The sequence below is a fragment of the Rhamphochromis sp. 'chilingali' genome (assembly GCF_963969265.1).
Source record: "Rhamphochromis sp. 'chilingali' genome assembly, chromosome: 10".
Taxonomy (NCBI): Eukaryota; Metazoa; Chordata; class Actinopteri; order Cichliformes; family Cichlidae; genus Rhamphochromis; species Rhamphochromis sp. 'chilingali'.
Window position 1 is genome coordinate 10,242,384 of NC_137937.1, and position 12,367 is coordinate 10,254,750.

Sequence of the window (12,367 nt, forward strand, 5' to 3'; positions counted from 1 at the left end):
AACAGCTTCAGAATTGACTCTCTCTGTTTTGTCCTTCACCAGTTAACAAAATACCCAACTTTACCTGATAAATACTAGCAATGTGGTTCTGGGCAATGTAAACATCTATTTCTGCTGGTCACTGTTGGAGCAAGCAGTAAGGCTGAACCAAAACAAGCTGAAAAAATGCTAAAATACAGCCCCCCTTACATTCTATACAGAGATACAGTTGACATGTGCGTTTTATACCACAGTTAGTCAGAAAAGCAGTAAATATGTAAACAAAGCTTATCTGATTTACTAGTGAGACACAGCACAGAAATGAGTTGTCTCTCTTCAGTTGTGTTGACAAAACAAACTGACTTTTTTGCCAGAGGCTGCCCTCGCGGGGAAACTGAAAAAGCAGCCTTACCTGTCACAGAGGTGATTCACTGCACCGTATGAGTCGCAGGAACAGGGCTGGCAGCCACTGGTGCCATTTGTGAAGTAATCCTCCTCGCAGTCCTCACACTGCAGACCAGTGTAGCCCTTCACACACGAACACTGACCGGTGCTCTTGTCACAGTCGTCGGGATGTGAAATCCCCTCAAAGTCACTGCTGCAGTTACAAAGGATCTCTGAGTGAGTGGTGGCTGGGGTGTGACAAAAAAACAGGAAAGACAAAAAAAATGTAAATAACGCATGAAGGACAACAGTAGTGAAAGCAGGTCAGTACTGACCACACTACACAATGATGAACATTGTTTATTTCACAAATATTATTTCACAACAAAACATTTCAAATGCAACAAGCAGTGACTTGTGTAATGTGCAAAACAGGGATTTTAAAACCTTTTTGTTGTGACCCTTAAAGATGAAAATGCATATGTTTCCTTCAAAGTCATAAACCATTCAACTTTTCATCTATAATTTTATTTTTTTTTACCCTGGTTTCACCCTGCTTGTTCAACACTTTCTCCTTTTCACTCCCTGTTTGTTTAGGTCTAGCAACAAACTACTTTGTTGGGATTAGGTAAAAAAAACAAAAAACATTGCGGTTTGGGTTAAAATACATCCTTTCACAATGTTAACCATATCTTACACAGCAAACCTCTCCCATCGGCAACAAGTGTCTTTGCCATTTCCTTGGATACCACAGTTATGTGTCCCACAACTGTGACAACCGCTAGCAGATCTATACAGTCCCGATCAAAAGGTTAAAGCGCTTGAAAAATGGCAACAACAAAAAAAATATCATATTTTGTACGGTTGGATCTTAACGAGGTTCTAACAAGCTTGGAACCAAGCTTTAACATGGAACAAGGAGAAATGGGAGTGAGACAAAACATTTGTTTGAGCATGCAATTTATTAAAAATAACACTTAAAGTGAAACTTTTTGCATTTGGAGGTCTCTAAAGTTACACCACACCCTCTCCATGACCCTAGATAGGTCACCAGTGACTTGAGCCCTACCCCACGAAGAACCTTCAACAAACTCTGAGTGTAAAAGTAAACTCTGAGTTGATTAACTCTAATCTGTAACTGAGTTCCCTGTTCCAGACCAGCTGATCAGAGCAAGTTCAGTCATTTCAGAGCATGTTCATGCGCACATTCAGCTGCACATGCATGAATGTGGAAAGGACAATCTGCATTTGTAATCCGGTGGCCTGAGAGAAATGAACACATGTCAGTACTGACTATGATATTTACCTGAAATCACAGCAAGGAAGAGGAGTAATTATAATCATCTTGAGATACTATGTCATCTTCATAATAAGTATGAATGTTTAATTTAAAAAAAAAAAAAATAGATACAAAAAAATAAATGTCTGCTGGCATCTTTTACCCAACTTGAAGTGTCATTAGATGAAGCTGGAACCCTAATTTAGGTTTGATTTGTGAATCTAATTATTCAAACTGTAGGAGTCAGAAACAGAGGATTAAAATATGAAGAAACAGATCACAGTTTACTGATAGACCTGCTGTTAATTACCCAGATAGCAAAAGATCATTTTGTTTTTTCAATATTTATTCAGTAAAAATTGAATCTACTGGAGTACTATAACAACCTCACTTTTTTTAAAAATACAATTTTTTTTATTTTTTATTTTCCCCACTACTGAATAAAAACCCCTTAATGAGATTTACAGAAAAACTCAGCTTTTATGTTCCCTTGTTAACCTGATCTAACAGCAGCTTCCCTTACAAATGATGGCTCTCTTACAGTCATAACAGAGATGCTGTACGTTACTTTCCGTGGAGCTTGCATTGAATAAAGACTTGGAAAAGTACTATTAGTAAAGCTAAACATGATTTTACTTCAATACTTCAATACAGTCTTGGGGGATCAGCCATTTTAAATAAGGAGCACAGATTGTGCCAGGGAGTAAGCCATTATGAATGGATCTAATCAGAGGAGCTAAGAAATGATGAGAACCAAAGATCCGGGCCTGACTCAGTCAGAATCCGTGATCCATATCCATTTTGGATGTCAATGTGAGGACGCCACTTGCACTTGGCCTAACCCATGCAAGTGTTTGTAAAAACCCACTGAGACATGTTCAGACTGAATTTCAGACCATGTACCTTTCAAAATGTTGTTTGACATCATTTCATGACTGAATGTCAATCTGTGAACAAATTTTTAACGCGGAATGTCAGATCGGACTTCAAAAACTCATTTAGTTGTATTATAGAGCCTTATCTCAAAGATCCCAGCTGTGACAGGCATTTTTTATGACTATTACCATTTACTATATGACAAGTTATTCATCATTGATCAGTCTTCTCTGTCTAAAGACCCTTTTCTTTAAATAGTGATTGCTACAGTAAGGCTCAATAGATGTTTGCAGTGGACAAAAACAGGCTGTCACTCTGATAGCTCCATTACTGCCTACAGAGTCAGAGTTAGCAGGATGGAGACTAAAATTTATTTAATATTCCGAGTAGATAATAACTCTGTCCTTATATACTGACAACTGAGTGAATGTCATAGCACTCATGTTAATTAAAAAAGCACACTAACATCTAAGTGTTTGTAAAATGAATTATGCTTTTACAGCAACTTTATGAATGAGGAAATGTGGCATCACACAGGTGGATCAGGTGCAGCAAGAGGGGAAGAGTGAGGAAGAAATTGAGACTTTGAAGTTTACAGAGTCTGTTACCATGGTGACTGATTCAGTTTTTCCTGGAACAGAAAACCCAGAATTTCACTCATCTCAGTTCAAACATTTGACCTAATGTTTTAAGCCTTTTTATAGCTGATCATGCTGTCACTGTCATTGCAGCATTCCACAGCTAATGGAATCGGCGTGATGCACTGTGTTTGTAAAGAGCGAAGTCTTTATGCTAGCATTTGTCATAAACCAGTTTAGCCCAACATTACACAGACACCTGCCTTACACATTTACTGAATCTGGAAACTTTGGAACTGGTAGTGGAAGAGAAATTTAATTTGAAAATGGACCAAATGTGAGCATGCCCAGAAATGAAGACACTAGGTGCTGCCCTGGCTTCCACCATCGTTCACTTTAAGCTGCACAATCGAACCACAGTCCACTAATATCATCTGTGTCTAGGAGCTGCCCACTGTGTTGTGCTAAAGAAGTGCACAAAGTTACACTTTGCTCATCCAGATTTTTCAAATGAAACCTTGTCTTTCTTTGGCTGGTTTCTGTTTTGTTGAAAGCACAATTCACTTATGCTTCAAAAAAACAAAAAACAAGATTCCCATCTCATGGAGACTCTAGACAGTCTAGAGATAAGTGTGCAACTGTGCTGCATATGGAGGATGTAATGACAGACATGTGGATGAATCCACAGAGTGCCAATCTATTATTCATCTGATCTCAGGCTAGGTGTGGCAACTGAAGGCTCGACTGTGTGTCTCCATTCTGTGCTCAGCAGTGAGACAAAGAAAACAGACAAATAAGAGAGCAGAACAGCATGTTTTTATATGTGGTGTGCACACAATATCTCAACTAACATTAAGAGAGGAAAGGACAGCTAAATTTTAATGCATTCCCGCTCAGGCGTCCTACTCAGATTATACTCGTCTGCCACTGCTGCTTGGAGTTTTATGTAACTAATAAAGGCCTGTGGTTACGCAAGCTTGTTGAATATACAGTCTGGGCCTTTGCTACAGCAATGTCCGCATAGGAACTGTCAGTTCTGATCACGCCTGAAAATGTGTGCGATCCAGTGAATGCATCACCCCTAACACACGCACAAAGTTCATTCTTAAAACCCAGCTTCCGCTAGGTGTGAGATGATTCTGTGAGGCCGCGGCAGCAAGTTTGATTTAGATTGCACTGGAACTGCGTGCAGCGAGGAAGAGAAGGTGAGGAGGAACCGAAGCAAGAGTTCATCTTTCTCCTATTTAACTTGCTGTAAAGGGTTGTGACAGCATGGCTGCTGGTATTCAGGAACAGACAGTGGCAGACTGCTCGCCATGAAAAAAGAAAAAGAAAAACAAAACAACTGCCTCCTGTCCTGCCTAATTTAGAGCTTGCTATGGTGAAAACAATCATTGTGCTTTGAGATTTGTTTGGAGAGTCAAAACGCATTATCTTCCATGAAGCACTGGGAGACTTTGCAAAGTAAAGCTGTGGAAAAACACCACATGGTATTGGTCTATGGGGCCTCTGCCCTGGAAGAGAATCTACTGAGGTAGCCGAGCGAGGCGTTATCCCGAATGATGTGATGATGTCGTGTGAGTGGCCTTCACGCTACAAGAATAGAGAGTTTGGGGGGTTTTGAAGTTACAAATCTAAACAAGGCCAGCTGAAGTTTCCATTTATGACCTGACACGTGGCCATGTGTTTCATTTTGACCTCACGGTTCACGTAACAAAGTGGATCAAATGACTTAAAAGGAGAAATGACTAAATGCCTCACTAACATGAAAAAGGATCCAGGAAGCAGTTTGGTAAATATGCTGCATTTTGACTGAACACTTCCTGCACTCTGGTAGAGTATATTTGCATGAATCGCAGTTCAAAAATCTTTATTTATCTGCTTGCGTGCAGAACCTGTTTTTCCTCTTTGGGCTAACTTTTTTTTCTTATTGGCTGTCAATTATGAACAGAAGGTCTGAACAGCAGGTGGGTGGGGCTTCTGTGATCCCAGCCAAAGTTCAACATTTTAACTTTGTTGCTCACTCATTTATTTCTAGCTCCATACTTCAATCCTTGAACTCTACTAGAGCAAGAAAACCATTCTTAGTTAACATATACTAGGCCCTGGCTCACCTCCTCAGTTCGCCTTTTGACAGAGACAAAGCTGTTTGTTTCATTCTGCTTTACTAGCGACTGTCTGTTCACTTTTGTGCTCATAGCGAGAGCTGACCATATTAGGGATATTACCTCTATATAACCAAGAGCACAAAAAACAGCCTGAAACTCAGTGTTTAGAGCTGTAGCCTGAGCTTTTAGCTGATAGGGATTACTTGTAGGTACATTAACCTCATTATTTGAACAATCATTCCTTTTTAATGTGAGCATCCACCATTGTGACAGTGTGCATATGACAGAAAATAAGGTAAACCAATTCAAAAGCTTATTTTGTCCAACCAGAATGCTTATGGCCCAAACAGACTTATATATTTATTACTTACATATTATGAAAAGAAAAATAAACTCGAAAACTGTTTTTTTGATAACGTTTAATCAGTATCAATAGAATTTTTTCTTGTTTATGTGCCATGTTATAGACTTATAGATACTCACAGCTAACTATAACAGTAAAACTACTTACATGTGAAATGGATAATGCTGATGTGGATGTTACTTTGTAAAGGGCCACTCGCGTAAACACTGTTGCAGACCAAGCAGACCCCCATGCCTCCACCCCCTGTTGAAAAAGCACTTCCTGATGGTGGCAGCCTCTTGGCTTGACGAACAAAACAAAGACTCCAGGGTGTTTATGTGGCCTCTAAGCTCCCACAGGATCCCCTGCTAACATGCAGGTACCTGACAACACAGATGAACACCTTGAGGGATTCCATTTCCATAACATAACAGGTCAGAGCTGGGGAATATTGTGCTTGTGTTCATTTCTGGAATACAGTTGTGATCCAGCACCAAGAAATAACCTCTGAGCATCCACCAGGTCAACGGTGATCCACTTGGCAGCAGAGTTAGTTTGTATTTTAGATATATGCCACTTTCAGAAACTAAAACATGTTGCCTCTCAAATTAGGCCTCTTATGTATATTTTAGCATAACGCTACTTCTGTTATAAGGTTAAGCCAAAATCAAACTCGAAACAGTCAAAATGGAAGATGTTCTTTAACAATGTTCCACTGAACATTTGTGCATCTTTAATGGCCCATCTACCAGGAGTTCAACCAGAACCCAAGCTTTACTTCTTTCCTCCCAAACCAGTCAAATCTGGAGATTTCTCAATAGCCATTTATGGCTGCAGTACACCACAACCAGCTTTCTTAATCCGCCACCATCACTAGGATTAATGCTGACAGTCAGGTAGGACACAGTGAGGAGAACAAAGGGGTCACTGTAAAAAAAACATGACTAGATTGGACCCCCTGGTGTGGGGAAGCCAATATCATTCAAATACAGTAGCCTGAATTTTACACTTAGGTTCAGGAGGTGTGCAACTGTGTGTGTACGTGTTGGTGTGTGTAGTGCTCTATAAAGCTACAAGCAGAACACAGTGTGGCCCGGGGAGATAGGGGATGAAGCTTTTACAGACAAAAAGGGAATAGACAGTGTTGAACAAGAACACATAAAAACCATTTTTATGTGGTTACAACAGGATAAGGGCAAAAGAAAGCCAAAGCACGAAGACACACCATCTGCTGAAGGTGAATTTTGGACATTTGTGCGGTATTTGTGGCAGACTGGAGAACAACACCATGGATGCTGAGATGTGTGTGAGGTGTGAGAGGAGGAGGAGGAGGGGGCAGACTCCCCCACTGTCATTGCTCATTCATGGCTTGGCCTGCCTAGCCATTTTGCTTGGATGGCCTTGTTCTGAATATGCCAAGCAAACAACAATGGAGAAGATGAAGCAGCTATATGAGCAGCGTATTCCCTGTCAGCTGCAAACATGGCTGCTCTGACTATACAGAATCAAGGCTTGGATGAATTCTCTGTGAATTGGAGAAACTGAGTGAACAACAACAGGATTACACACCCCCTCAAGCCCCCCACACCCAACCCCAACAACGTAATATATGTCACACTCGTCCTAAAATAATAATAATTAAAAAATGAAACCCTATGTTAGAACGGAGCTGTGCAGGGGAAGCATCTAGGCTCTTGCTTATTTTCAAAGGGGCACACTATGCACTCTGAGGCGTCTGCCCATTGTTGCAATCTGGTTAATTCGGTGGATGCGTCAAACCCACGGAGCCACCATCCGAGCCTACTGATGTGACTGCGCAACACAAACGTTAAATCTGCAAAGGTTCCTGCTTCACAGTACTCACCCTGGCTGCTCTCCACTGAGGTAACAGATGTGTCGATATTATCCGCAGCCCAGGCATCGTTGGCCGTGCGCTGGGAAACCATGGACACCAAGGTCTGCAGCATTTTCTCCGGAGTGAAGAGGGATGTTCGCGCGTCGGCGGACCGCTTGCGCACGCCGGTTAGCCTGGAAAACGGTGTTGTTTGTTCTTTAGTGTATGGGATTATTCCAACATCAGGGGCGTGAATTGTGCTGGTGGGGGTGGGTGTCGGGTCCGTGGTTGGCGTTTTGGAGATGGCCGTGGTGACCGGATCGGCTGAAACAATAGTCGGCAACGGTGCGAGTCCGGCTGAAGGCGAGAGAGTGAACCAGCTCTCTGGTAAACTGCGAAGCATGTCGTTGCGGAAGGTATCCCAGGCATCGGAGGCTGAGCCGCTTTTCCCGGAGATAGACGACGCATCGTAGGTACTGATGCGGGGCGCAGCTTCAGAAAACCCACTATATACATACAAAATAAATAGTAAAAGCAGAGATATGTACATCATTAAGGACGTTAACGTCATGTTCAGCCTCAGCTCTCCATGTAAGCCCCAGTAATGGTCTTCCTCAGACCGTTCCCTGAATGGACGTGTACTCCAGCATTGATGTCTCCCGGCGGCGTACACTGCTGTTTGTTGCCCTATGAACCACCGTCAACACTTCACCTGCGCTGCAACCTAGCGCGAGCCGTTCCTCAGATCGACGTACCAGTGAGCCAATGGGAGCCCAGGAAAAATGCCCACGGGGCACTCGATCGCTCGTTGATTGGATAGTCCCTTTTTCACGCCGCAGACAATAAGTTGTAAATTATCAAGTGTCTCAGCCTCCCCGAAAATTATAACCGGTTTCCATTCATGAATTTTTTGTATTGATAGGGTACTTTGTAAAAATAATGTGGCAAATATAAGTTTATTATTTTTTGTCCCATTTTACACCTCAGTATGCGCCCGCTTAGGTATGGAAATTTCCAATAATTGCTGGCCTAAAGGTCCAATTATTGCCTTGCTCTTAATAACACCACACGCATTAACTGTCATAAAATTTACTAGCATCATTAAAAAATTTCCTGGAGCTACTCTTCCTGAAACGCAATCTACAGCTTAATAAAAAGCTCTGTGTGAAATAAAGGTGACTTGGGCATAAGTTTGAGTGGATCATGGGTATTTTCTCTCCTGACGTATGTGAAAACGAACACGTTTTTGCTAAACCCTGGTTGTGAAACCGCATAATCCATATTCCATGTCCTCACCAGTGACATGGTGGCATATTTGGGCCAAGCATCAAACAGGAAGCTGACCATGGAAAGCGCAGGCTGCAAAAGATCACGGGTTAAACAGCGGGCAAGCTTAATGTACTACATGTACAACAACTAAAGCAGTAATACCATTTTTCCGTTTTTAGTTTTCTCATTTACCCAAAATGGGACAGCAAGGCTATGAGCGAATGGGACCGTGCTAAGGCTTTGCTAATAAAAACGTGTGAGTCCATCAAACATTTAAACGCAGCGTAACCATCACCTAGTCATGGTTAAAAAAAAACCCCACAATGAAAGCTGTACAAGCCTTCTACCAAGAAGATGGTTTGTCAGGTCTTCAGTGTTGTTATCCAGCAGATGTGATGTGGGGAGAGCTATAGTCAGAGCATGCTGCTCCTTTAAATGTGTTTTTATATTGCATAATAATCAAAATGAGTCCGGTTTTAATATTGTATTGTTTTAAAAAATTTATAAAAACAAATAATTATCTTTACATACCTGTTTTTCTTCATCGTGTTTTCAGCAATACCTATCTTGCATGTGGTGAAATTGTCTAGAACACACTGACAGGTTTAATGTTGCATTAAAATACTCACCCGTAAGAATTATAGGACACTTGTTATTATAAAACAACAACAAATATGTAAATTAATTATATTCAAGCAACACATTTCCATTTTTGTTCCACTAACAAAGACCAGACCACTTAGAAGATGTTTGGTTTATTAAAAATATAAAAGAGTAAAGCTGGAAAAACTCAGGGTGCAGAGTGTCCTCCTGTGAATCCTATGGTTCCTGTGCTGAGAGAGAGTTACAAGAAAGAAAAAGAAACACAGTTCTGGGATGGAGGTAAATGCATTAGGAAATGAGGTGCCGTTTTCCTTTGAGCTGAGGGTGGCCCCCGCAAACCTCTCTGCAGGATACCCAGCTACTTTAGTTCAATTTTATATAAATAAAATAGAAATGAATTCCACCAGGAATGGAATTATTGTGACACTACAAAAAAGCAAAGCTTTATATTTTATAGATTGTTATTTATGAGTCAATTTATTCATTTTACAATCAGTTTTCATTCCTAATTTTTCTAAGGAAACAACAAAAATGTGCCTTCAAAAGTAGAATGAAAAAAATTCTGCAGCATAATTGATTACTAATTGATTTAGTAATTGATTATTAAATCAGTAATAACATGCACTGCCTTAACCACCCAAATATTCCCTAAAAATATGGACATCGTGCCACTTCAAACATACAGTTAATATCTGCAGTATTACACATATGCTCACATGTTGATTTTATAGCAAGCAAGTTTTTAAAATAAAAAAAGTTAAGAAAACCCTTTATTCGTGATGTTTTCTCATATTTGTTAGCTGTTCACAGTGCCCGGTACTGGTTAGAAGAATTCTCCAAAAGTTGATTCTGTTCATTTGAACGTAACGTTTTCAGTGGGAGAAACGTTTCGTCACTTATCCAAGTGACTTCTTCAGTCACAGCCGACTACATGTTTCCCCAATCTTAAAAACAGTACATTTGCATAATGACTGAAACCAGCCCACTGAAGGAACAATGGACTGGTTTCCTTCAGTGAGGAAACCTGCAGTCAGCTGAGACTGAAGAAGTTACTTGGATGAGTGACGAAACGTTTCTCCCACTGAAAACGCTACGTCCAAATGAACAGAATCAACTTTTGGAGATTTACTTACCTGGATGATTGAGAATGCATCAAGACATTAGAAGAATTCAAATGTTCAATTACTGTATATGCTGTAGATCTGTTTGCAAAAGTAGTTTTTCCACACTTGACACTTGTTAAGTAATTTGTTGATGATACTAACGCTCTCCTTTGCAGCGCTCCTCTCCTCGCTGCTCCAGATTTCATGTGCCATCTTAAACTCGAGGTGGATGCCAGTGCTGTGTGGGCTGGAGCAGTGCTCCTGCAGGAGGATTCACTCTGTTACTTCTCAAAAAGCAACCATCAACTGCACAATAGTACAGCTGAAAAAGATATCACCCAATATGTATTTATTTATATTTACTCCTGAAATGTTTGTTGAGAGGATTTTGTAAATAATCTTTGTTAAGTAGTGAACTGTGAATATTTCACCACAGCACAGCACATTTCAGCAGAAGTGAGTCGTTTTTTGTTTTTGTGTTTACCTTTGGTTCCTCTTGTTCATTGATAGGGAGCCTAGATTAGAGAACTGTCTTTTTTAAAATTTCTGTTGTGGAAGCTCAACAGAAGTTTTTTTTTTTTTTATGTTTTGGCATTGCCTACTTCCAGAGCAAAGAAACTGATTCTAGCATCTTAAATGGTATTGTGCTGTTGCTCTTTTCTTGGGGCTGGTGAGGAGTAAGGATTGGGGAGTCACGTTATGTTTAGGTTGTGCCTACGCAAAAGTTTAGACGTTTATTTTAAGGTCACCACAGGAAGTAAGGGTATGGTCCCTTGATTTCTTGTAGTCAGTTTATGATTGGCAAGTGTTTGTTGCCCCCTAGTGGCCTCATGGGGCGATAACAAGTCAGTTTGTTAGAAAAGCTCGGAATCATATGGCTCAATTGGAAAATAAAGATTAAGTAAATTCTAATTTCAACAATTTCCCTTCATTTCACGAAGAAATAGTCTGAAAACAGAAAAGGGGATAGTTAGAAAGACTTATGTGTGTGAAGGGTTCAGATTTACATATGGGCCCCAGTTTTATACTCCATTAGACTCCACCAAAAACCTGCCAAAACAGTTATTTTTACGGTAAGTATCGCTGAAGAATCCTTAATAGCTGCACAAATAATGACATGAAGAGTTTTGTCCCATGCAGAATTCACTTCCTGCTCCTTTTGACAATGCCATAAAGGTCTGTGGTCCAGCTGGGCATGGCAAAGGTTAGCTGCTATCATCATATTTGCTCAGTATGTAACTGTTAACAGCATCAAAATGCTAAAACTATAATAAAGGCAAAGTCAAAAGATGCACCTCATCAATGTTTATAGTTCATGATTAAGAAAAAATTCAAGATTCAAAGATTCAAAGCATTGTCATGTGTACAAAGAAAATAATTTCTCTGTGCAATGAAATTCTTTCTCTGCTGTCCACACACAGATGCCGGTTAATATGTACAAATAGGACTAGAACAGATAAAATACAAATAGTATAAATAAATAGAGACAAAAATTGAAGTATTAAATAGATTTGTGTGCAAAAGAGCTATGAGCTTAATATGCTGGTTTGATATGTAAGATGACCTGATGTGAAAAAATTATTATTACTGTTAAAATAGGTCAGCTGTTCAAGAGTCTGATAGCAGTGGGGAAGAAGGAGTTGTGGAGTCGGGATGTTCTGGATTTCACACTTCTAAACCTTCGTCCCGAGGGCAGAAGTGTGAACAGTCTGTGTTGGGGGTGTGTGGGGGTCTTTGAGGATGGAGGCAGCTCTCCTCTGTTGCTGTGGCAGGGCATGGTTTGTCGCTCTGCTGCTGCGGCCCAGAGGAGAGAGCTGTGGTGTGCAGCAGGAGGTCGTTGAAAAGGTGCTGCAAAGAAGAAATAATTGTGCAAATATACAGTCATTCATCACGTGCTGAGTATCAGTAAGGTGAACAAGGTCTCACAGTTTGACGCTTATCCCATGGCCCAGGTCAGCAAGCTCCTGGACCGAGTAGGCACAGCTCATGTTTATTTATTCATCCAGGGGCT

The 12,367-nt window shown here is 40.6% G+C and overlaps 1 protein-coding gene across 1 annotated transcript in view; it reads right to left on the reverse strand.

The window, feature by feature from the left end:
- Positions 1 to 8,111, reverse strand: part of LOC308404718 (multiple epidermal growth factor-like domains protein 9) — a 41,423-nt gene extending 33,312 nt beyond the window's left edge. Inside the window, exons 1-2 of the mRNA XM_080894879.1 lie at positions 7,412 to 8,111; positions 392 to 611 (exon numbers count right to left, since the gene is read on the reverse strand). Coding sequence (XP_080751005.1) covers positions 392 to 611; positions 7,412 to 7,952 — 761 coding nt within the window. The 5' untranslated portion in view covers positions 7,953 to 8,111. The remainder of the gene's footprint in view (positions 1 to 391; positions 612 to 7,411) is intronic.
- Positions 8,112 to 12,367: the final 4,256 nt, after the last annotated feature.